Below are 25127 nucleotides of genomic sequence, written 5' to 3'. Positions count from 1 at the left end.
CGTAAATCCCACACAGTGACAAAAGCGTCATGCTTTATTAACTCCCTACAGTGCTCCAACTTTTCTCGTGCAAATTTGCTTGTGCAAATTTTTTTCACCTTCTTTTCTAGCTGTCGCTGCCTTCCTTTCGCACATACTCACACACCCACAAACAGGCAGGTCGTAAGCACCTCAGCATATGCACGGTCATGCTGCTGCTTCCCACTGCAGATGTGTGTTGAGCTAGAGTCTTCTGACTATGTTTGGGTTTGGGTTGCAAGATGAATTCCGTCTCCCTCTGAATACCAGCTCCCAGGAGAGCAAGAGCGTAGGTTTGGGTTTAACACTGGTATGGGCATGTTAATAGCAATCATGCTATACAAATGCACCTCTGGGCAAATTGCCTGCAACAACTCATAAGAGTTTAGACAGAGTATTTACTTTATTTTACACCGTATCAGGTAAAGTAGTATATATTTGATCTGATAAAGTGAACAAATAAATGTTTTTCCCACCTCCTGTCTATGCTCAACCTTAATGGGCTATAAATGGAAATCAGTAAATAATCAATAAATTACCAATATTAATTTTGAGATTTGTTAAAGACTTGTTAAATGTATTAAGCAGTATTAAAATAAAATATTAGTGTTTTAAAAGACAAACTTTATATTAATGTTAGAATATGACTAAGGTAATGTAAATGTAAAACTAGAGCAAATGTGCATGCATTATTATTATTATTATTGTTATTATTATTATTATTATTATTATTATTATTATTGTATGCATGAGCATAGCTAGTATACAATACAACTGACATGGATAAACATTCTATATTACTAATATTGGCTGACAATCATAACTATATGGTACTAAAAACCACGCATGTCGAATAAAAAAAAAAAAAAAAAAATATAAGCTATATAGTTACTAAAGTTATATGCAGGCTGAATACAAAAATAAAGGACTAAACAGTTATTTAACTGCTAGGGAGAAAAAAAGTAACTAATGACAAGTACTGTAACTGATGCTTTAATTTATAAAGGGAAGTAATATACTTAAAATTTTATGAATGAAAAGACATAAATGCTACATTCCTTAACCGTAATATTTGATATTTGTATTATTTGCTTGTCTCTGGGCCTGTAATGTCCATATACCCAAGTCTACAGCAGTGTAAACGAGGCAGGGCTCTTTCTCTCCAGGGATCTAATGCTTGCAGATCCAGCAACTATTGTGAATGCATTAGATACTACAGGAAGGAAAATTTCCTAACTCAGGGTTAAGGTTAACACTAGCCAAATTAGCATCTCTGAAATATTTACGCATAAATCAGCCGTAGTGACCCCTAGGTTTAACGCATTTGTGTTTGATTTCATGCTGTGGGGGTTTTATAAAATGGCCTGCAGGTAGACTCCATTTACTCTGTCCAAACACTATTAAAAAACATGAACATGAAACGACCGAGGGTGGAATGATCATTAGCGAATCTTCACAAACAACGCAGAAAACGTGGTCTGTAATTACACATGGATGGGAAATTCACAGTTGCACTTTGATTTAAGTAGCAGTGATTCGTAAACACTTTCCCTGTGAAAAAACATGAGAGCGAACGATGCATGTACTGTGGATAATTAATCTTCACTGTGAGATGCTTCGTGCAATAAATATAGAGATATGTAAATAAATAGGAAATAGCAACAACAACAACAAATACTGCCAATACTGCAGTTCTGGCATGAGTCCTGATCGCTCTAGCTGTTATAACTTAATGTGAGTGATTAAATGGTGAGCGATAAATGGCCTGAGAGAGAATTGTGGTGAATTGGCCCAAGAGGGACCTGCTCGATGTAATGTGCCCCACATCTCAGATGACACAAACACTCTTGCCAAAACCGTGGCAAAGCGTCAAATTTGATGTTGGCTATCTTTGCGGATGGGGCGCGCAATTCATTCCCTCACCCATTCATCGGACAGCTTCATTAAAAACACTTTCCTAGATTTAGAATATGAACTACGTCGAAGAACATAACAGTCAATATGATTATATATGGGGGGGGGGGGGGGGGGGGGGGGGTAAGTGCACCTCCGTAGGGAATGTCCATCATATTTTTTCTGCTTCAACCTGGCAAGCGCTCTGGTCGAGTGGATGCTGGCATAATGACTGCGGCGCCAGGAAAGAAACATCTACGTGATCAAGGATGACAGCCCTACACACCCACTCACTCTCAGCAAGCGCAACAGAGCGCTCCAACCCCCAATGTGAAAAATGGTCAGTAATGGTCCATCCGTTGGGATATTATTTAAGGATGAGGCAGTCTGAGGGGACCTTGGCTAGGATACAAACTCAAAAGCACTGGCTCTTCTGAACTATCTCATCTCCCTGATTGCCCTGTTAAACTCCAACCGGTCCACCTGCAGCACTGATTCACCCAAGCAGCGGTCCGGCATTAGAAGTAAATCATTACAGCCCAACCATCTCCACCAGGGAGCCTTGAGCTAACATAAACACAGACCTGGTTTCCGAGGAAACAGCTTGGTTGGCCTTGCAACGATATTAAAAAAGAGATAGAAGAGGAGGGGAAGGCTGGAAATGAGGGTGATGTGTGTGACAACGTGGTAGTAAATATGTTTGTGGAGAGGCATTGAGGGTTTGCCCTGAGCAAACATCAGGAAATCAGTTGGAAAACATTAGAAAGATTCCATTACTGAGATGCCATCAGAGAGCCCCTTTAGATCAGTCAGATCGCATTTGACTTTAATGAGAGCCTGTGTACAACTTAAGTACTGAATATGGAATTTGTTTTTGTAACTAACTCCTAAAATACAAGCTTGACATGTCAAACTATTTCTAATTAGATGTTTTACCCAGCCAAAACAAATCCTGCAGATGTGTGGTTTTGTTATTGTGTGTGTTGTTGTTGTTGTTGTTTTTTTTACCTTCATTGTCCTTCAGAGTGAAGTTTGGATTCACTGGAAGGTCTTCTGGTAAAGCGAAAGTAAATCGACCATTGGCAAAGTTGTCCTTGTCTGTGGCCCTGATGATTTGAATGACCTACACCCAGAACAAGAGAAAACAAGCTGATGCTTAGTGCTTTCTTTTTCCAGAATTAAGGTTGAATAAAAAATGGCACTAAATATAACTAAAACAGACACGTTTTGCTTCTCTGAGAGATGGGTTTTGCCACTCCTTATAACCCAGAAATGTAATTGGACCACCTGGGCTTCTTCTTCCTCTCCACTTTTGAAAGACATTAACTTCAGACTGCTGACCCAAAGCCCCTCAGCCAGTTGGGTGTCTGGATCACAGTCATTGAACAGATCACTAGTTTGAAGCATTGCTCAGACTCATGATGTTTTGTCAGCTTGTTAACCTAATTGGCTCCTGCTAGCACATCAGCTGGAAGTTGGAATCTCCTCATGCAGAGTCTGGACCAATTATTGAAGCTCTTCACCTGTCTCTGACGTACCACCCATGTTGGGTCAAGGGTTTCTTTCTCTGGGGCACTTTCACACCAGAGCATCTGGTTGGTTTGATCCTAGTTGGTTTGATGTTGGATTTGGTTGGTGTTTTGGTATGGTTCATGTTCAGAATTGGTGCAAAATCAATATTATGACATATGATTAGCTTTAGCAAGCTATCGTTCACACTTATTAAAGGATAATGCAAATTAGTTTCTCAAGAAAATGCATTTAGGAGCAGTTCACATTTGTTGCAGCTGCATTTTTTTGTTGGTGTAAGGAATCAACAAGAGTAAACTTTCTCTACAATCTACAATAAGACAGACCAATACTTGGAGAAGGGTGTAGAAAAGAACTCTGGACCAAGTAATGGAGCCAATTTTAAATATGGCCTTTGTCCCTGCATAACAGATTTCCTAAAAGAACAGCATTGTTTCATGCAGCGTACTGTTGTGAATGTGTGCAGAGCAGATCAAAAGAAAAGAGCTTCCTGTGAGTTGATGCCAGTACAAGAAATGTGGTTTTGCCTTATCTCTGTGGAAACACTTAATCAAGGGCCACAGCATAACAGCAGTCCCTGATTATCTTACAAAGTAATTGGGAAGAGGATTTTATTTAGATGTTAGATGGACTGGTTTAAGCCCAGCAGACCAGAAGTCACAATAAATGAAAGACAATTTCTTTGCTTATTCATGGACCTCAACCTTATACATTAAATCATTCACTGGGCTTGAATGAAGCCTGAAAATAATTAAAAAACAGCCTTTAATTAAACAGAGGTCTGAAAAAACAAAACAAAACAACAACTACACTTTCATTCCTTTATCTAAAGAGATGAAAATTCTGCACTCATTTATTACATTGTTCCAAACCCACAACACTTTGATTAATCTTTGAAACGGAAGATATATATATATATTTTTATATCTAAGAGGTGTTTATACCTTTTATTCCTCCACTGAAAGTCAAGGTAACTAAAACTCAGGGTGTATTCACACCAGGAAAAGTCTGCTAGTTCACTTGCTTTGGTCCAGACCAAATACAATGTTGATTTTTTTTTTTTGTTTTGTTTGGTGCGGTTTGCTTTCACACTGCCCTTTTTGCAAGTGAACCAGAAATTGTAAACAAAACCATGTGTGCTGAGGTCATCCATTCATTGGACAGAAATTCTCAAGCAGGGAAAAACAGGAAAATTAATCATGGAGATTCTTCGTAGTGCAATTGTTATTATTTTACTGATTTTCTGTTATTAGCTACACACACAATATGAAGACACTTATGATCAGATGAGACAATGTCATCTATACGATGTTGTAACAAGGATTGTTGACATACCATGGCATACCAAGGCATACTGACAATGGTACTGTGAAGAATAATGATTAGGTATAATAAAAGCGAAAGTGAAACTTAAAAAAACAGCATTCATAGGAAAGCAATTGCAGGCTTCCACAAGTGTAAGCTAACTGTGCTATTATCCGTACCCCCCCAACCCCCCCCACCCCACAATCAACATGATTTTTATGCGTCTACTCCAATAGCTGTCATATATAGGAATTTGCCCAAGTGTCAATGAGGCAGCGTGTCTCTTTGGTGCTCCTTGTCGAAACACAACTAAACATTTTTCAGTGGCTAGCAAATGTTGCAAACACAACACTTTCCCCTAAGGCAACTCCAGCTACGGGAGCCTGTTAACTCAAAAGGCGCTGTGCTTTCTGCAATTGGATCAGATCGAGGTCGGATCATATTCACACTAGGGCTGTGCGATTAATCGAAATCGAAATAAAATCGTGATTTGAGTGTGCACGATTTCTAAATCGCTTTATAGTACGATTTTCCGCATCCCCAACCTTCTGCAGTATGTTATCTGAACCAATCAGGATGCAGCACGCCTAAGTGGAGCGCGAGAACAGAGCAGACTGGGCACATGCCTTACTCCAGGTTCACACACTCTGTCTGTGATGCGTAGCCTTTTTTTTTCCAGCCCATGTTAATGGTTTAGAACGCTCACACTGCACGCGGTAAAAGATGAGAACAGAAAAGGTTATAAATAGAAAGGTGCAAAAAGATTTAATATCTTGCGCATGAGCACAGAGAGAGTTGTGAGTGCATTATTTAAATGTGCTTTCAAGTTACAATAATGCGCTCTCGATTAAAATCGAAATCGCAAAATTGATAAAAAAATCTTGTTTTTTTTTGTCCAAATCACACAGCCCTAATTCAGACCTTAAATGAACCATACCAGAGTTCATTTGGTTGTTTGGTGCGCACCAGAGTGCGATTGTTGTATCACACCTGCCAAAAAGTTCCGCACTAAAGGGGAATATTAACCAGAGTTCGTATCAATCGAACCAAACAAGACAGGTGTGAATAGACCCTTAGATGATCCAAAAAGGTCATTAATACTTTGTAAAATGAATCCATATAAAGCCGTCGTATGAGTCGTATGAAGATATGCAGTACAATCGCAAAACTTTCTTTGGTTTGGAACAATATTGGGGTGAGTAAATGATGACGGAATTGTGACCTATCCCTTTAAGTACACTTTATGGTTAACCACCAGCAAAGCGGGCACAAATGTTCAAACAGGACCCTTGATATTTAATTAAAAAAAATGTATTGTCGCCCACTGTGTGTGAATTGTGTGTGTCTAACTGCTTAAATCGTAATCTCATTCAAGGGTAAAGCTATAAAAGCTATGCCGCAGCACTGCTGTTCATTGCTGCACATGAACCTAGATTTCAACGTGCAACGATTAACATTTCCTGTGAGCCATTCCTAGTGCGCTTGATGCGGACTGCTATCTGCCGGTGAATACATTGGTACATGCTGAATTATTTATAGGTTTAAGAGCCTCCAAAGTCTGTCGAGCCACAGATAAATCCATCCTTGATGGTTTCAGACATATCATAAAGGCAGCGTATGTGTTTTTCATTTATGCATGTGTCCATGGCATTAGTGCAAGTGGGAGTGTGTGTGTTCAGACATACATGTGAAAAGAAAGATGGAATTAAACCATGAAAAAAAAGATGATTTGAGAAAACAAAAATGGTGCAGAAATAGGGAAGGAGAAAAGGACAGGAGAAAAGGAGGAGTGCAGATAGGAAAAACGGTTTCAGGGGTTCAGATTGAAGCTGACAGGTCGAAAAAGAATGATAGTGACACACTGAGGAAAAGACTGAGAGGAGATAACTAACCTGGCCTGCTTTGGAGCCTTCACACAAAACCAGAGCGCTGTCTGTGGCAATATAGGGGGCATTGTCATTGACATCCAAGACCTGGACTGTGACTGGTACATAGCTCACCAGATTTGGATTGTCTGGAAAAAAAAAAAGATGACAAATATGAAATCATGGATGTTTTCTAATTAATAACTTCCAAAAAACAATGAATGATCAATGTATGAGTGATTTCAAATGACTGAAATCATGACAAATCAGGACATATTAGCATAACACGTGAATCAGCAATATCTGCTGTTGAATACTGTGTTTTATGTACAAGAAAAAGATATCCTTAAATTCTTTATGCACAATTCAAATGCCAACTTTGGGGCACTTAATTAACTATGTGAACATTTAATACTCTCACTAGTTTATTTGTAATGTCCAAGTTTATTTGTCCAATATTAAAGTCCAAGTTTATTTGTCCAGTGGTAATGAACTTGCACAGTTATTTGTATCTATCCTAAATATGCACAGTTAAATCATATTTTTACACTTTTATACTAATCTAAACAAATTACTGCCATGGATATCATGAGAAGCTTTTCACTGACACAGTTTTATAACTGTAATCATTTTTTTTTTTTTGTAAATAGGATAAAATAACTTTTGAATACATTTTTTATTTATGAATACATATGAAACAAACACACAAACAAACAAACAAACAAAAATGTTTCATGTGACTTTTATATGAAATAAAAAGGTGAATTCTGTTGGTTTGTTAAAAAACAAAAACAAAACAAAAACAGCCCCTGGGATATAAATGCAGTCTTAATCTTGTGACACAGGGGCAACCTGATCCTTTGCTTTCAATACATTTTATTTTATTTTATTTTTTTATTTTTTACATTTACCATGTTTATAACCTTAAAGTGAGATACATATGATTCATGCTGCTGTCATGGGATTCATTGAAGCATGATGATAATTTAAAATCAGTGTGGGAAACATTCAGCATGATGGAACTGAGATTAACTACAATGACCTAACATTATCAGCCCACTATCAGCAAGCGTTTATAGAGGGCAGTTTCAGCCCATTAGCTGAACACCACTGTGAAGAAAAATGTCGAGGAAAGATAATTGCTTAGATAAGCATCGGTTAAAAATAAATAAATAAATAAATATAGAAAAAGAGAAGAAAAATGTATTGACCCGGTCCACCTTCATAACCACATCAGCATGCCAACAGCATCCTCAGCATCAATCCAACAATGCAACACTCCTTCTTCAAGGAGAAATTTGTTTTGGTCAGTATCAATGATTTAGACTTCAGGGCCAATTATTCCTTCTGGACAAGGTGTTCCCAGTCCATGGTTTAAGAAGAATGCTTGATTCAATATAAAAATATCATTAGTAAAATGGTTCCCTGTGTGTGTGTGTTTGTATTTAAATACTGTATATATATATATATATATATATATATATATATATATATTGTAACAGATATGCAGGTCAGCGATTCATGGGTTAAATTCTGTTTTATAAATTCAGACTGTTGGTACTAAATGCCAGCCTGGCTGGACTTAAACTATTTACGATGCCCATGCAAGCTTCAAAGAAGAAACGAAAACCCCCAACCCAAATTCTTCCAACACTGGAGACAAAGGAACTTTTCGTATAAGTTCCTTACTTTCATTTTATTATTAATATGTATTTTAATTATGTTTATGGATTGCATAAAATGGTTAATCCTTGTTATGTGAAGAGTACAAGTTGCAAGCTTATACTTTAGGAAATGTCTTTCCTCACTTTAACTTCCTCAAAGAGAGCCATGTTCTGCAACCCCCACTTTTGCAGGTCGTAAAGTTTACGACCACACAGGAGAGGAGAGAAGCCAAATCTTCTCCCCAATGCATTCTATGGAATGAATTTGTTACCTGTTAGTTTTTATGCTGTATAAATGTATTACGTATTCCCTTTTGGTACATTTAGATGTTTCCCAACATCTGCAGTGTTATCATGTGTTAAGCAAATCTTTCAGATGTAGAATTACACATATTTAATGTAACTTCATGTTTTGATCACATATACCTATTATGTTTAGTCTTGTTCTAATCGTCATGCTTTGACAGACCCATTTATCTAGAGCAAAGTAATGAAAAATGTATTTAATCTGGAATAATGAACTTGCTTTAATATTCCTGATGAAATCGGACAGGCCCTAAATCATCAGGGGGTTGTCTCAACCGAGACAAAGGAACTTTCCCTCCGCTTCAGATCGCGGACATTCATTGGATGCTCCCTCGAAAATGGGCGTGAACTATTTCAAGCTATAAGAATTGACCAAACAAGGTCCACCCTCCTCTTCGCTCTCTTTTTGCTCTTCTTTCTCTTCTCCGTTCTCGGACACGCTGCTCTCCAACGTTGCTTCCGCGCTCATAGCGCGAACCCCCTCAGCACAGGGGCTGAGAGAAAAAGCCATTTTAATGGCTCCTTTGGAAGCTTTCGTTTCGTTCGTTTTCTTTTCTTTTCTTTACTAAGTTTATTAAACTATTCGCCTCTCCACGCAAGGAAGACGAATTCTGGAACAATGTTTGTTGAACCTTTCAAATACCGCGCGAGGACAGAACAAAGGACCACGTGCTCCACGCTCACGCCAAGCGCAGCGTGCACGCGCGTCACATGGCCTCCGTTTCATGGCACATGGCTGTTTCAACGCGCAAAGCTCACAAGCTCGACGCCGATCTCACGCCACACTCACATGGGACACTTCTGCAAGTATCACTTTCTCTATGGAGATTTAAATGCTGGTTTAAAGTGTTGTTATGATCTGATTTGTTGTTGGCTTCCCAAAAGTTACTGACTATGATTTTCATACCTGAGCTCATTCTGTGATCTCTCTCGCTTTCTACACTTCTCTCTCTCTCTCTCTCTCGTTCTCTCTCTCTCTCTCTCTCTCTCTTTTATTTGGATTCCGTTATGTCTCTTAAATGTTTATTGTCTGTATTTTCGTACGCATATTTACTCTGTGTGATTTGTAGTTTGATGTATTACTAGTTGAATTATTAAAAACTCATATATAAAATGATTGGCTTTGGACTCCACCCCACTCACATTACGAGTCACTGAAATGTTTTGGTCTTTAGCTACAAGCTCTAAATTTAGAAACTAAATTTATCATAAGGATAGGATAATATTTTCATGGCCAGAGAATACTTTTCCTTGAATTATAAGGCGTGATAACTTTATTGAAAATTGATAGGTCTACAGTGGTGTGCTGGACATACCACGGCTTGATCTGCAGTAATTTACAGTAAGAGATCACAATAATTGATATGAAGAATGTAATATTGACATATTAATGAGTAAATCACAGTGCCCTGTGATTAGTATTGGTATTGGCAATTGAGCTATTTTTCATAATCAATAAAATTAAATGTAACTGTCATCTGAGATATATATTAATCAAATTCTTGATTAATTATTCAAATTCCCTATATATCATTTGAGTTAATTACTATGTAAAACTCATTGTTGTTACAATATATATATATATATATATATATATATATATATATATATATATATATATATATATATATATATATATATATATATATATATATCAGTGAATACAGACAGAATTCAGACCTCAGAATCGTACATACCAATCTCTGCAGCCATCACTGTGATGTTGTGCCAGGCTACCTCCTCTCGGTCTAGACTCTTGGTGGTTGTAATGAGTCCACTGTCAACATCGATGGTAAAAAGTGCATCACCATCTGCAATTTGCTCGATGGAATACCTAAAATTGCAATGTTGACAAGTTCTACTCAAAGATAATATTCAAAATATGTTGACAGTTATTCCAGAAGCACATATGAAGTGTATACAGTATGCTTTCATAGACACTGAAACTGAATACTGAAATATATGATTACAAAAGCAGACTCTGAAACCTTATGACTATATTTCTTACATTTGATTACTCAGTTATTAATCTCCTGTCACCTACAACTTACGATAAATTTCTGTTTAGACCTTACTTCAAGACATTTTGTTAAGATGCTTAACCTAAACAATAAAAAGTATATATGAATGCGTTTAAGTAGCTGCAGAATAAAACTCGGATTACATTTCTCGGATACATGATATAAACCTTTAAACTTTAAGGCTTTTGAAACGTTTTATTCATAACTTTAAGATAAGGCTTTTTCAAGATAGCGTTTTCTTGCCAGACTTTGCTGTGGGGGAAAAAAAAAAAGACACTTATATAAATAGACTCTATGCTCGACTGTTTCTGCATTTGGTCTCAGTGGCCACTACAACTTCAGGTGCAATGCAGTGTATGCAAATTTTAAGAAAACTTAGCATGAAACAATATCAGTATTCATATGATTCCTCCTTTACCTCGAAAGTAGATAAATCTTCTTTAACTTATTATTAAGCTATTATAAATAAGACTAAATAAATTTTGCTATTACCACAGTTTGCTATGGGAGAACATACACTTCCTCAACTTTGAATTGCAATTCTGCATCCTCTTTTCTTTTTTTTCTTTTTTGACCTCAAAACCACATCTAACAGTATAATTCTCTTTAGAAAACTTGCCTGACTTTGCTTCTTGTGCTGTCCGGGTCTTGAGCAGTTACCATGCCAACCTCTGTCCCAGTTGGAGCATTTTCATACACATCCATGATATAGTAGTCCATTGTAAACACTGGAGCTTCATCAACATCCCCAATGATAAGCTTGAGCGTGGTGGTGTCTTTGAAAGGACCCAGGTAAGAAAAACGAGGATCCAGATGGGTGTTGACACCTTCTATATTCAAAGAGTAAGCCTTCTTCTTCTCGTAGTCCAGAGGCTATAAAGGACATCAGTAAAAAGATCAAGGGAGAAGCAGAAAATACATTTTAGCCTGGGAAAAGACAGGGCATGGCTGAATGAGCAGACATTAGTTTGATCCCATTGGTTTTGTGGGAACATCTAGTTCAGACCTTTCTGAGCGAGATGACTCCTTCTCTCTTGTCACTGTCTGTAGAAATGGAAAACATGGCAGCTCCTTCCTCATTGGTAATTCTGTATGTCATCTCAGCATTTACGCCAAGATCTTCATCGTTCGCTTTGATTTTACCAACTGCTTTCCCTACCTGAGCAGATTCTGGCACGTACAGCTGATAGTTTTCTGAAGTGGAAGATAAAAACAAACAGAATAGATGCGATTTAAAAATCTTTTGATGCGAATATTGAAAAGTGTTGGTTGCGCTCAACTAATTTGCAGGGTTTATTTGGGATAAACCTGCACAAGCTCAATAAAACTTGTTTACTTTCACAAAATAAAGCTTAAACGATTTCAGTCATTTGGGATACATTCACAGTACATTCAAAGGGATTTAAGGATTAGATGGTTTCTGTAGAAGGGGTGTGCCTAAAATCCAGACCAAGAGAAGCAGGGACTCGTACTTTGAGGGAATCGCGGTGGATTGTCATTGACGTCGGTCAGTGAGATGTTGACTGTCGTGGATCCGGACAGACCCCCGACAGAGCCGGCCATGTCTTTGGCTTGGATGATGACAGAGTACATCTCTCTAGTTTCTCTGTCCATGTTCGGCAAAGCTGTCCTGATGACACCTGTGATCCAGAGATCAGAAAGAATAAATATAGTTCTCACTGACCTACATAACCCATATTTCATTATTGGATGTTTAAAAGTGTATTACCATTTTCTGCAAATTATGGTGTTTCAGTACAAATATTAAAACAGCCCACATTTCCATAGAAGACAAAGATTAGGGAGGTATTGAACCCTCCACATGAAGTGAAAACAAAAGTATGTAGAACTACAAAAGCCTTATAAACACAATTTATTAAAAGTAAAAGTTAGCCTTGGTGAGAATATAAGACTTAAAGACAAAATTTAAAACAAGTCATGGTAACAATTAGTATAGGGACCAATTCTCACTAGTTGGTTATTAGCATGCCTATTTTTAACATATTCTTCATGGTCATATTCTACATCCTTGATCCTGCCCAATGACTAAACCTAGCAACTACCTTACAAACTATTAATAAGCAGCAAAATAGGAGTTTATTGAGGCAAAAATCACAGTTAACGGTTTGTTAATAGCAAGAATTGGACCTTAAAATAAAGTGACCAAAGTTATAACTACCACAAATGGTATTGCATGTAACACATATTCAAAGCGCTTTCGTTTATTGAGCTATAAGCTGTCTTTAAAGAAATTAACATGTATTTTTGTCAAAATATTTTATGGAAATCCTCCTAAAATGGATGAACATCTCTTGAAAGTTACTGTATAATTCATATAAAGCAAATTCTTGATATACTTTTGTCCATGGAAAATTAATGACTAGAGTTATGATGCTCCTACAAAGGAAAAGGCACCATAAAAGCAAAATAAAAGCAGTCTACAGAACTCATGGACAATATTTTAAGTCTTATGAAGCCATATTGCAGTATATCTCTGTGTGAGGTCCAGACTCATATGAAGTCATTATTTCACAGAAAATCTTGCTTGATAGCCATTGTCAGCATTTAGTTTCACTTTATGCAAAAGAAAAGCATCTCATTTTGTTTTCCATAGAAGATAGAAAGTTAAATGGGTTTTCAAAAGACAAGACTGAGGGTAAATAATGAATTTTCAAGAGAACCATTGCTTGAAATCAAACCGCTAGCCATTTGATGGCATTTCCAGCAATAACAGCCACCCTTCCCAGGAAAGGTGCGTGTCCTGAATATCATGTGTACACTGCAGATCTATGACCCTTAGTTATTGAGGAGGTGAGCTCATAGCGAGTGGTTATCCTCTGCTTTGCCCCAGTTCTGACCTGGTACAGGTTCTTTTCGAGCTTGACAACACACCAGCAGGTGAGGGCTGACCTGTCACCTCTATGTACTGTTCTTATGTGCTTTAAGCCCGTAGCATGAACCCTCCTTTCCAGATGTGCACACATCTCCTGCATACTCCACAACTCTTAACCAAAGGCTGCCATCTGCTCCAAACATTCCCTCAGGAGATAGAGGATAAGACAGGGATGAAGGAAAGGCTGGAAAGCAGAACAGCTTGCATTTGCCATGTGAACTTGTATTTGTGCCCCTTTACGCCATGAGATCCCATGGTAATGTGTCTGAGAAATGAGCACCAACTGACATGATATACCAAGGCTCCAATGCACCAACATGGGATGTTTAAAAACACTGGAAATCAATAGCATCATTTCATAAAAGCATAAGCTCTTTCAGTGCATAGCACTAGAAACATTTTATTTACTTCTTAGTAAATATATAGAGCAGTGGTTCCCAAACTTTTTTCAGCATGCACCCCTTTCTAGTGTTTGGCACCTGTCAAGCACCCCCCAACACCTTACTCTGATTAGATTTCAAATTTTTAATTGCAATAACTAAATACAAATATTCACTGTAAACTAGAAAACATAATGATAATAAAAGATCACTTCCTTTTTTGTGAGATGGATGGGCCTGCATGTTTGCACACAGATCATATACATTAAATATATATGATATATACATATAAATATTTAATTTCTTTAAAGTGCCCGTTTTTAACCTGGATTCACGAAACATTCTTAAGAAGAAATTTCTTCTCAACTTCCATTTTCTTCTTATTTTTTAATTTTAGAAAAAACTTAAGGATATTTTGTATTCCCAAAAAAAATCATCTTAAGAATATTATTTGAAATGAATTGTTATATTTGAACATTACAGCAACAGCTACATATAATACATAGGAGGACTAGAGATGTGCACAAGTTTTCTGAAGGGACAGCGATGACTGTTAATGTAAACATGATCGCTCATGATTAGCCTGTGTGTGACCTGCTTTTTACTGACTTCAAAACTCATTAGCAACCCTGAAACGAGTCAGGGTTAATTTTAGCTTATTAATACATCATCTTTGGCAATATTCAGTGCATATGAGTGCGCAGGATGCATTTGCTGTAGAAGCGCGGACTAAAATACCGGAAGCGTTCACTCAGATGAAAGTGCAAAAACACGACACAAAAATTAATGAAACATATTGCTGCAGCTTAAGACAGGCTATTTTAAAAATAACTGTTCAAAAACAGGCCGCATTAAAACATGAAGCTGAGCGCCATTCAAAGTCGCAACAAAAATATACAGTCTGGTGCGTGCTTATGATTATGATTATTAGGGTAATCTACAGGAGTGAGTTTAGCAGCAACATGTATTTATTCAGATAACGGCTGTTAATTTCTTCTTAAGAAAAAAAATTAAGATGTTCTTAGGAATATATTTGAGAACGTTTTAATATTTAAATTTATTTCTTGAGAAGATTTTTTTTTTAATTCGGCCCCAGGTGTCCATTCTGTTGAATGTAGTAAGTGAAAAATGAACGAATTATCAGTTAGCACCTAATATGAACTAAAAGAACAGGGCGGGGCTATTGTGACACAAACGTGCTTGTAAAATGAAATGAAATCAATTGTAATTTATACAGTAATGTAGTGTGTAATGTGAAATGTGAAATTTTATTTCTTAATAAAACCTTTGCATGTAAAGTTTACCTCACTTAAATACATAAAAATAATAAAGAGCGATCTTTTTCCCCGCCATTACAAACATTCTCTTGCGCACCCCTGGTGGTCAGTCTGCGCACCACTAGGGGTGCACGCACCCCAGTTTGGGAACCACTGATATAGAGGATACTTCTTGTCAGTTTAATCAAAAAAATATATGAAATGCCTTGATGTTTACACACTCAAGGTAATCAGTCATCAAAGAAATCAAAAGAAAAGTGTGCATTATCAAGCCAAGCTATTAACGTGGGACATATCCCATTCTTTTATTGATGTTTATAAATGATGTAACCTGATGATCTGATGATATATAACTGTGGTTCATTTCATATGGTGTGTTTTTTTTTTTGTCTGGTGAAAACCTGTATACATAAATGTAATATTATAGGAAGGAAGGAAGATGAGTAGAAAACAGTAAATGTCTGCATCTCTGTAACTATACATGTTTCATGTTTTAATCTGTCATATAACTAGATAAAAATGCTATAAACTATATGGGCAGTATAAATATTTCTGTCTGATTGTCTTAAATATAAATACACACACAGTACCTACAAGGAGCACAGAGGACCTGTAAAGGAATGACTAGCAGTGAATTTCAATTTCATGTCATATGTGAAAGTGTGAGATGGACAGTTTAAATATTCTAACATGCAATGTTTTCTTTTTAAATGGACACGACCAATGGGAGTGAGAAAAAAATATGCTAACAGATACCTCAATCCGCCAGAACAAATAAACACATGCCAGTGTTTCGGCCCCAGAGAATGTCATAGAGATTGCACCCAGCCTATTGAGAGCAGACAACACCTGCCAGGACAGGGGATTTCAGCAGACAACACAACGAAAAAAGCAAAATGTTCATGTTAAACAGGCTCTTAGTATTCAGCTAGTAGCCACACAGCAGAGACAGAAAGTAAATAAAGCAAACAGGACCAGACACTGATGCAGAACTTGGTAAGCCCTGTTCTTTGTACTGAGAGTTTGATTTCCTATGGAACAACAGACAGTCAACCTTATAGTGAAAGTGCAAAACATCACGCCGGTTAAGCATCACCCACCGGTAAATGGGGCGAACTAACTACTACACAAAGGTGCAGTTGAGGTAATTCTCAGATATGAAGATTAGACACAATGATGCAAGTTATTGTGCTTTACACAAAGGTGGATGGGTGAGAATAGCTTGGGTATTTGTAATTGTAGGAAGAAAAACAATTATTCCACTATGCTATATTAAACCACATTATACTACAAATATCGTATTCTACAAATTACTAGATTAGACTAAAATAAAAAGAACAATCTCTAATCATTTTACACTAAAAATAAATATATAAATACATTTTAACACAAAAAAATTGCTCTGAAAAAAAAATAATAATAAAAAATACAATACTAAATAAAAGTGCTCCAGTAACTATAATAGTATTGATGCAGGTATTCTTTGGTGATGCTTCAATCGGATTATCAAAAAAGAAAAATGAAGTGCAGAAAATAACTAATAGTAGCAACACCATTAACTTGACTAAAATTTTCAGTAGTTTACACAACAGAGTGTTGTGTTGCACATACAGTAAAGGCTTCACAATTAAGTGAACTTCTATATTTATCAAGCATGCTCTATTATAATTTCCTTTCTGTCTCATATAAAGTAAACAGCCCTTTGTTGCCCATGTTGGTGCACTGGGGCCTGGTTGTACAATATCTTGTCAGCTGGTGCTCATTTCATAGTAAACATTAACATGGGATCTCATGTTCAAGTTCACATGGCAGACTCAAGCTATTCTGCATTCCAGCCTTTCCTTCATCCTCGCCTTATTCCCTATTTCCTGAGCAAATGGTTGGAGCAGATTTATATAATGTAACCTATACAAAATAAATAAATAAACAGATTAATTAATTAATTAAAATAAATAAACTACTGTATATCTATGGATAAACTCAAAATGTGAAAACAGCTTTTTACAGCTGTGATGCTCAAAGCAGAAGATACAAACCTCCGTCAATTCTTTATCTCTCTCCAACAGCAAAAGAGGCTCTCTAGACCTGGAGTATTGGATTATTTGAGAGTGATTCAAACATGCACACACACTACTCTTAGTGCTAAGGGTATAAGCACTTCCGGACAAAATGAGCAAGCAACACCGATATGCAAGATTGCAACATTAAACCAGCGCCCTATGATAATAACCCCTGATGTGAACATTATAATACAGTATAGCTTCTTAATCCCATCAAAACCTTCATGATAGCCACAAACAGGGGATTAGAGATGAGAAAAGAGTTGAAAGAGTGACCATGGAAGGTTTACAGTAAATCCAATCTCATAGTTTTAGCCCCAAAGACACCAATAAAAGACAAACCGCCATCAGAGATCTGCTGCTTCAGTGGAGGATGGCAACAATCCCATGGGTCCCAGTGGGAGGGAGACTGAATAAGCAATTACACATAATAAATAAATGCACAGTGCAGTACCCAAGAAGCAATTCTGTGTAAATTGGCGGAGTTTCATGGCGGATATCTGAGGGATAGAAGTATGTATTGGTACTAAGCTGAGTCTCTTGGGTCAGCAGCTCATGCTGTTGCTGACAGGGCGTTTCGCCTAAAAAACAACGCACACACTAACAGCTGGAACAGATGCTATTCACCATTTTACCTCGTACACTGCTGATGTAGATGTTTGTGCATCTACACACACCAGCCTGGCACACTCAAACACATATAAGCCAAGCAAATTCATCCTGCACCAAATAGGCTCTATCATGGGATAAACACTCTGCAGGTTGGCGCTTTCAAACTGGGACAAACACCCCCCAGGCACATTCAACTTGACATAAACAAACACCACCACTGTGGAAACTGAACCAAATGGCTACTAAGAACAGAATAAAAAAACGAGGGAGGAAGGAAGACATTAAATTAGGATAGACAAGGTAAGGGAGCAGTACATCACAGCAAGTAGGCCACAGTTCGGGCGTTTTCAAGCCTACACAGAACAGTGTAGTCCGGGTCTAAGGTGCCGCACTCTCAACGTTTCAATCATGTGTTGGTATTATGAAAATGATTTGTTTATCCACCCTGGCTTTTTGCGAGTAATTGAGTGTACCATGTAAGTCTCCAAAGAAAACCATCCATATTCATTGCCCTCAATGCAGGTTTATTGATTTATTTCTGAGATACAATTGAGAATGATATTTTCCACATTTCCTGCATGATTTATTGGAATTTCAATGTAGATGCCCGAGTCTGAGTTCCGTTTGAAAGAGCATACATATTCATTTAATGTTTAACTGAAGTCCCTGTGACAAAAGACACATTTTGTTACTGGTCGGGAGGGGTTTTTCCCCTCAACATCACTTCAAAGGTGGAAACAACATGTATGAAAGGCCCTCAACAATGTGAGAATGCATCAATTATTCTCCACATAGGGTAGAGCAATAAATCGGGAGTTCCTTTGTGAGCCTGAAAGCTGTTTTACAGAGAAAATGTATCTGTGCTTCCTACAGCCTATTATTGTGGAATGACTCACCCGCTGGTGACTTCGCAACAAGCTCATAGGAACAATCAGAAAATATTCAAGTGTAGCCTTCTACAGTCGAAGGCATCTCAAAATGTCCATAAAACTGGTTATTTGTAGAAAGCGAGGTCTTTGCGTACCAGTTTTGGGGTCGACGGCGAAGAAAGGCTGCCCTTGGAGAATGCTGTAGACGATCTTGGCGCTGTTTCCGTAGGTGGGATCATCGGCATCTGTGGCAGTGATCTGGAATACCGACGTTCCTGCATGGACATAAAACATATCCAAGTTAAACTGCTAAAATTATTCACATGCTCAGATTTGCATTCATCCTCATTAATGCATGCCACAAGCATGCTTCGACAGAGGCAGTTCTCATATGCTGCTTGCTCATTCAAGTGATTCATCGCATGCCTCCTTGACCTGTACGGAGTTGAATTCACCTGTCATGAGCCTCTCTCCTTCAAGCCTTAAAGCATCTAATGCTATTACGAAGTGTGTGGGGCTTGGATGGTGGCGATAAGGCTGCCCTAACTTGAGACACATTCGCAGTTTAAGAACACAAACGCAATAGATTGAAGGCACCAGGCTCTAGAATAGCCTCTTTTGAAAGGCCAGAGGCCGTCAACCAGCTTATAAGGCTCTATCTGCATTTCTAGTGATTAATTCATCACAGCTTGATAAAGTGGAGTCAGAGAGCTCGCCAGCTCACTGCTGGTATTTGTTCTGTACCCAAAGCAGAATGTCTTATTCAGAAGGGCACAAATAATGATTTGAGGATAACAAATTCCAACACACACTAGGCAAAAAAAAAAAAAAAAGATGAAAAAGAGAAGCTGATTATTTAACATAAAACAAAGCAATACTTCTAATGAATATATATATATGAATATATGAATATAATGCAAAGGCATGCCTGTGAAGCGAATATAATTAAAGTGTAATATTTATGATTGAAAATGTCCACAGTGTGGTTTGAAGCTTAATAATCTGCTTTTATTTATAATTTATCTGATATATCAAGTAAAATTTATATTCTAGATCATACTGTACATATTTTCTTATTTTTGAAAAATGTATCACAGTCTCCACAAAAATATCAAGCAACACAACTGTTAAATATTAAGAGTTTGAATAATGATTTGGAGCTTAATAAATTACTGGAAAAATTGCTTTTTGAAAATGTATCTTTTTTTATTTAATAAAATTGTAATATATATTTTTGTAAAACTAATAATATTTCAAGTTTAAAATTTGATAACAATGGTTAATAATAGTTCAAGTAAAAAATATTACAGTTCCCTTTCATGGGATCTTCAAACTGCATCCTCTAGGGGTCACTATGGGGAATGCCTTGTCATGACCCCTGTCTGAAGCATACATTGAAAAAACTTCTTTGACTGTTCTGTTTGAAGTGTGCATCTGAATGTGGTAAGAGCGATCTTTCTCTGTCTATCATGGTGGCGACTAGCAAAGCGTTTAGACAGTGTGCATCTGTACCATCATTATTTGACACCCAATGACACACAATCTTTGCGTTGTTTGTTTTGGTAAAAAGCAGGAATGGGATATCCGTGAGGCAGCAATCTGTGTGCATTGTGAATGTTTTTCATTGAAAAAGCAAAGGTGGGGATCACAGGTGGATCTGGCTGAGGAGTTTAGAGAGGGACTTTCCCTTTCGCGCTTGTTGGCGGTGGACAAGAGAGAGCTTCTGGAGGATGATGTTACACCTTTAACACTTTTCAATACAGTGGCTAGTGCTCTGCTGGGTTCGGCCCAGGAAGAGCAGGAGATATCCGAGGATTGTGAAGGAAGCTGAGGCTGAGCTTTCTCAATTCTCCTGCCCTGTGTATGTAGAGCTACTGGAGGTTATGGATCGTACCATGGCAAAGTTGGACTTGCCATGGACCATTAGCCCTTCAGCTCAGGTGAGCCTTCCATTTCTGCCTGATCTCCTAACAGAGTTCGAAAAGGAATGGAAGAGGCCGTTTTCTTCTCGCATCCATCGATTTCAGCATACAAGTTATGCCAACATTGAGGCAATGTGTGAAAGCAGCTATGAGAGGATGTCCCCTGTAGAAGAGATGCTGGCTAGCTAACTCTCTGTGGGGGAGACATCCTCTCTTAAATCTCCCTCCTTGCCGTCTAAGCCCCTTCAGGATCTTGCTTAAATGGCAAGGCATACACAGCAGCAGGTCAGGCTGTTGCTTCATTGCACATGATGGCGGTGCTTCAAGCATATCAGGCTGACCTGCTGAAAGACCTAGATAAAGGTGAGGGCCTTTCCCCAGATCAGGTAGCTGAGCTGCACCGCACAACAGATCTCTCTCTCCGTGCTAACAAGCAGGCGGCCTCCGACATGGGCAGGTCTATTGATACATGAGTATCTACTCGTTCCCTTTGGAGGTTTTTAAATCTGCCCTTATCCTCCCCTTCCTAATTCCCCTGTAACCACCAGCTTGCATAACAGTCTCCTATGCTGGACCTATGATAATTTTGGTTGGTTCTATGGTTCAAAGTACCGCCTTACTGATGGTCGGGACTAAAGGGAGTAACTTCTTTAGTGGTGGTAAGAGTGCACGCAAGACTCTGCGCACTTTCTTAAATCCTGTACAGTAAGGGTTACGCACTCAGCTTTGTTCCCTTTCTTTGAGTTTGTTAGACCTTGCTTTCTTAAGCTCCACTCAGCCAGTTTGTCTTTTTTAATGCACTTCAAGCATCTCTTCCCTAAACATGAAGGGCTATTTGATTCTCGTAGTAGTTTAGCAGCGCTCCCCTTGGTAAGTGTGCATGTGAAGTCTTTGCACACTTTTTGAAATCAACACTGTGGTAAGTTTTCACGCTAGTGCTCTGCATTCTTTCTAAAATCCTATATGGTGAGGGCTTAGTGCGGTTGCTTCATGCCCTTTCTTGAGTTTGTAAAAGCCCCGTTCATCTTGAGCGCAACTCCACCTATGTATCCTTGGATACCTATCTAAACATGGTGTTACTTGGGATCTGTTGAGACCGTTCCTTCAGCAGGCTTATGCAAGAGCAAGCGGTAGCCCCTGTGTGTCAAACAAGACTTAGTATAAAATGCTAGGCTCTTTGCCGTACCCCTTTAAAGGAATCTTACTAGATTCCAAGCCTTGAGCTCTACCCTGGGTCGAGGCCTTTACAGGTAAGTTGGGTATGTAGCCTAGGCCTTTGGCCATAAGAGATAATGTCATGAATAGCTGTCTAATGTCCCAGGGGCAACTCCCATGTAAATGGTAGAGTTTGTACTTAGTGCTTGACATGATTCTGGCCTGCACTCCCCTCAGCATGTCGGCATGGGTATACTGTTCCCCATAGCGACCCTTACAGGATGCAGTTTGAAGTTCCCTTGAAAGGGAACATCTCATGTTGCAAAAATAACCATGGTTCCCTGAGTAGGAAAACAGACACTGCGTCCTCTAGTTTCCTGCCATGCTTCGGACACAAGCTTCAGACGAAGAAGTAAATGACGTGTCCTCCCGGCGCCTAATTATCAATAGTCACACTGATAGTGATTTCAGGGGCTGTCGCGGCCAACTTGTTGGTGCTTTTTCAATGTATGCTTCAGACACGGGCCACGACGAGGCGTTCCCCATAGTGAACCCTAGAGGACGTAGTGTCTCATTCCCTACTCTGGTTACTTCCCTACGTAACAAAAATAAAATTTGTTACCGACAAAAATATCTGAACAAAGTATAAAATAAATAATTAACATTATTAACATGGATTTTATTATTCAACAGTAGGCAACATTTGAAGAGGATCAAAAAAGTTAATCAGAGTTGCCTAAGACAAGAATGCATTTAGGTTTTAGGTTTTAGAACAACTCTGATTAAAGGTTTTGGTCTACTTCAGATGTTGATTAGTTTATAAATTAAACCAACAATATTTGCAATATGTAAACTATAACACTTCTGAATACTGTACAGTTAATTTTGTCAAAAGGTACAGATACATGTGCAGATAATTGTCTTCTATTGGTGTTACATTTTTAAAGTCTAAACTAGTTTTAAAGACTCAAAATGTTTCAAAAAGTCTCATTGAGAGCATGAGAGCAAATAAAAGCAGTGAAGGAGAGCGATTCAGGGCCAAAAGTGAGAAATAAACCCTGCCCTTACCCTAACTGTGCCCAGAGGGGAACATTGTGCTGACAGGTTGTGAGGAATGATAATTTCACAGCTATTTGGCTTGAGTCCAGCCAATTGATTTGGATAGGAAGGAAGAACTCTGCGGACAATTAGCACTTTCCTGACGGTCCATTTACCACAGGGTTGATGTGCACTGCCATCGATGCAGACTGCAAGCTCTGCATGTGGATTACTTGTGTATTAGGGTGGATAGCACAGATCTATAAAACACTGACATATTAAATTGAGATACAGGTGTAAAAAGAGGTAAACACAGCTGTTTTTTGTTTATCGAATGCTGCATTCATTTGGAAGCACTTCAAAATATCACCACCCCATATGAGAGGTTTTTGTGTGAGATATTGGTTCATTTTTGACATAACTCCTGATATCACTTTTTCTACAACAGACAATATCCTCTTGAGAGGCTTTATATAAGAAACAATAGCTTTAATAAATCCTGCTATAAATCCACCACAACCAACCAGCAGCTTGAGATGAGCTCGAGTCCAAGCCAGAAAGGCTCAGATATGCAATGGGACTCTGCGGTCTGAAACTGATGACCCAGCTAATAAAACCTATGCTTTACTGACAAAATGTTCCTCTGTTCCCCAAGCACAGCCCCAGACACCCCCTCAGAGACCGGAGGTCCTGACTCTTGGCTCACCGATGTCTGCCATCTCAGGCACGGAGGCTGAAAAGGGGCCATCTGGGAATTTAGGGGCGTTGTCGTTCACATCCTGGACCTTGATGATGAATTCGGACTCAGGTTCCACAGCTCTGTTGGTGAAACGGTCGACAGCCCGAGCGTGGAGGACATAATGGCTCTTCTTTTCTCTGTCCAGGCTTTTCTTTGCATGAATATCTCCCGTTAACTCATTGATTGTGAATATGGTACCGGCACCTTCTCCAGAGAGTAGATATTGAACGGAGCCATCACCTTTGTCTGAGTTTGAGTGTAACTGAAAGTGACAAAGAAAAGAAAAGAAGTTTTATTTTTGCAGCACTGCTATATAGCTTTAAACCAAATGCAAATGTTCTATGGTGTTAAAACCTTATAATTATTTATTCTGACACATTTTGCTATTCTGAAATGCATATTATTTGCACAGAATTTTAGAGAGAGAGACAGTGAGATTCAAACCCTTGAAACCACATTGAAAATCTAGCTAGAGAATTGTGCAAAATTCTGAATTGAAGAACAGTCTTCCTTTTAACTGTTTTGTAAGAATTGAACTGTAATTACGAGAAGAAACTAAACTAACTATATATAACTAAATGCATATTCATTTCATTGGAATTAATTGCTTACATACAGAACTGCAATGTCCTCTCTAAATAACTAATTTCAAATTCTCTTCACATTTAGGAACTTAACCTTGAATTTTAAAAGCATTCTCAATAAAATTCTGTATAGGTATACTTTATTGTCCCCGGGGGAAATTTGTCTTAGGCTCAGAAATACAACCACAACATGACATAAAACATAGTAAGAAAAAAAAGGTCACAGTAACACATACCATACAATATAACAATTTAGTGATACTGAACATGTGACTTTGTACAAAAAGACAGATGTTCTTGCTTCCACTGAAGCACAAGTTGCTCTTTGAATTCTCAAATCATGCTGGGGATCATCAAGTTTGACTAACTTTGATAGATGTTATTTTATTTTATTTTTTTATGGTGATATTCAAATTTCCAATAAAACAAATAATAAACATTTTCCCTAATGCTTTCAGACTTTTGGTCCCTAATTATAAATATAGTAACTTCATAGCATAGTTTTAAATGCCAGGCTTTGCATTTGTAAAACCTCTAACTATAAGGAAACAAGACATGAAATGACATAGACCTAGATCTAGAAATAAATTAGCAAAGTCAGAAAGCACAAAAAAATGAAAAAACTCCTGTCATAAAATTTATGGGAGATTTTGTATAGTTCAAGCTTAAATGTGTGATTTTTTTTTTTTTTATGACAAATCTATCATGATAATGACTGTGGCATGCACCAGCTCCTGTCAAAGAATGCTCTTGATTTATAATTAGCTTGCTCTTTAAATAGAACTCACATTACATGTACCAAACAAGCACAAGGATATCCCATGTGCTCTGAGGAAATACTTTTTAGAGGAAATGACTGTCGTTCACCCACAATTTCCACATACTAAAAGAGGCCTAAATATATACCCGTGATATTACTCCTTCTCCATTGGAATGTAAATATAACTCTTTCATGACAATTTTTTAAACTCATGGGTAAAAAGAGCATGGCAGACA

At 37.9% G+C, this 25127-nt stretch overlaps 1 protein-coding gene across 1 annotated transcript in view; it reads right to left on the bottom strand.

Annotated features, from left to right (window-relative positions):
* LOC127951443 (cadherin-18-like) overlaps window positions 1-25127 on the bottom strand; it is a 47425-nt gene that overhangs the window by 6190 nt on the left and 16108 nt on the right. The window contains exons 3-10 of the mRNA XM_052549331.1: window positions 23515-23809; window positions 18849-18968; window positions 12075-12242; window positions 11609-11796; window positions 11222-11475; window positions 10279-10415; window positions 6639-6760; window positions 2920-3034 (exon numbers count right to left, since the gene is read on the bottom strand). Coding sequence (XP_052405291.1) covers window positions 2920-3034; window positions 6639-6760; window positions 10279-10415; window positions 11222-11475; window positions 11609-11796; window positions 12075-12242; window positions 18849-18968; window positions 23515-23809 — 1399 coding nt within the window. The remainder of the gene's footprint in view (window positions 1-2919; window positions 3035-6638; window positions 6761-10278; window positions 10416-11221; window positions 11476-11608; window positions 11797-12074; window positions 12243-18848; window positions 18969-23514; window positions 23810-25127) is intronic.

Source organism: Carassius gibelio, chromosome B2 (genome assembly GCF_023724105.1).
Source record: "Carassius gibelio isolate Cgi1373 ecotype wild population from Czech Republic chromosome B2, carGib1.2-hapl.c, whole genome shotgun sequence".
Classification (NCBI taxonomy): domain Eukaryota; kingdom Metazoa; phylum Chordata; class Actinopteri; order Cypriniformes; family Cyprinidae; genus Carassius; species Carassius gibelio.
The sequence above is the reverse complement of the archived record's forward strand: the minus strand, read 5'-3'. Positions and strand labels throughout refer to the sequence as shown.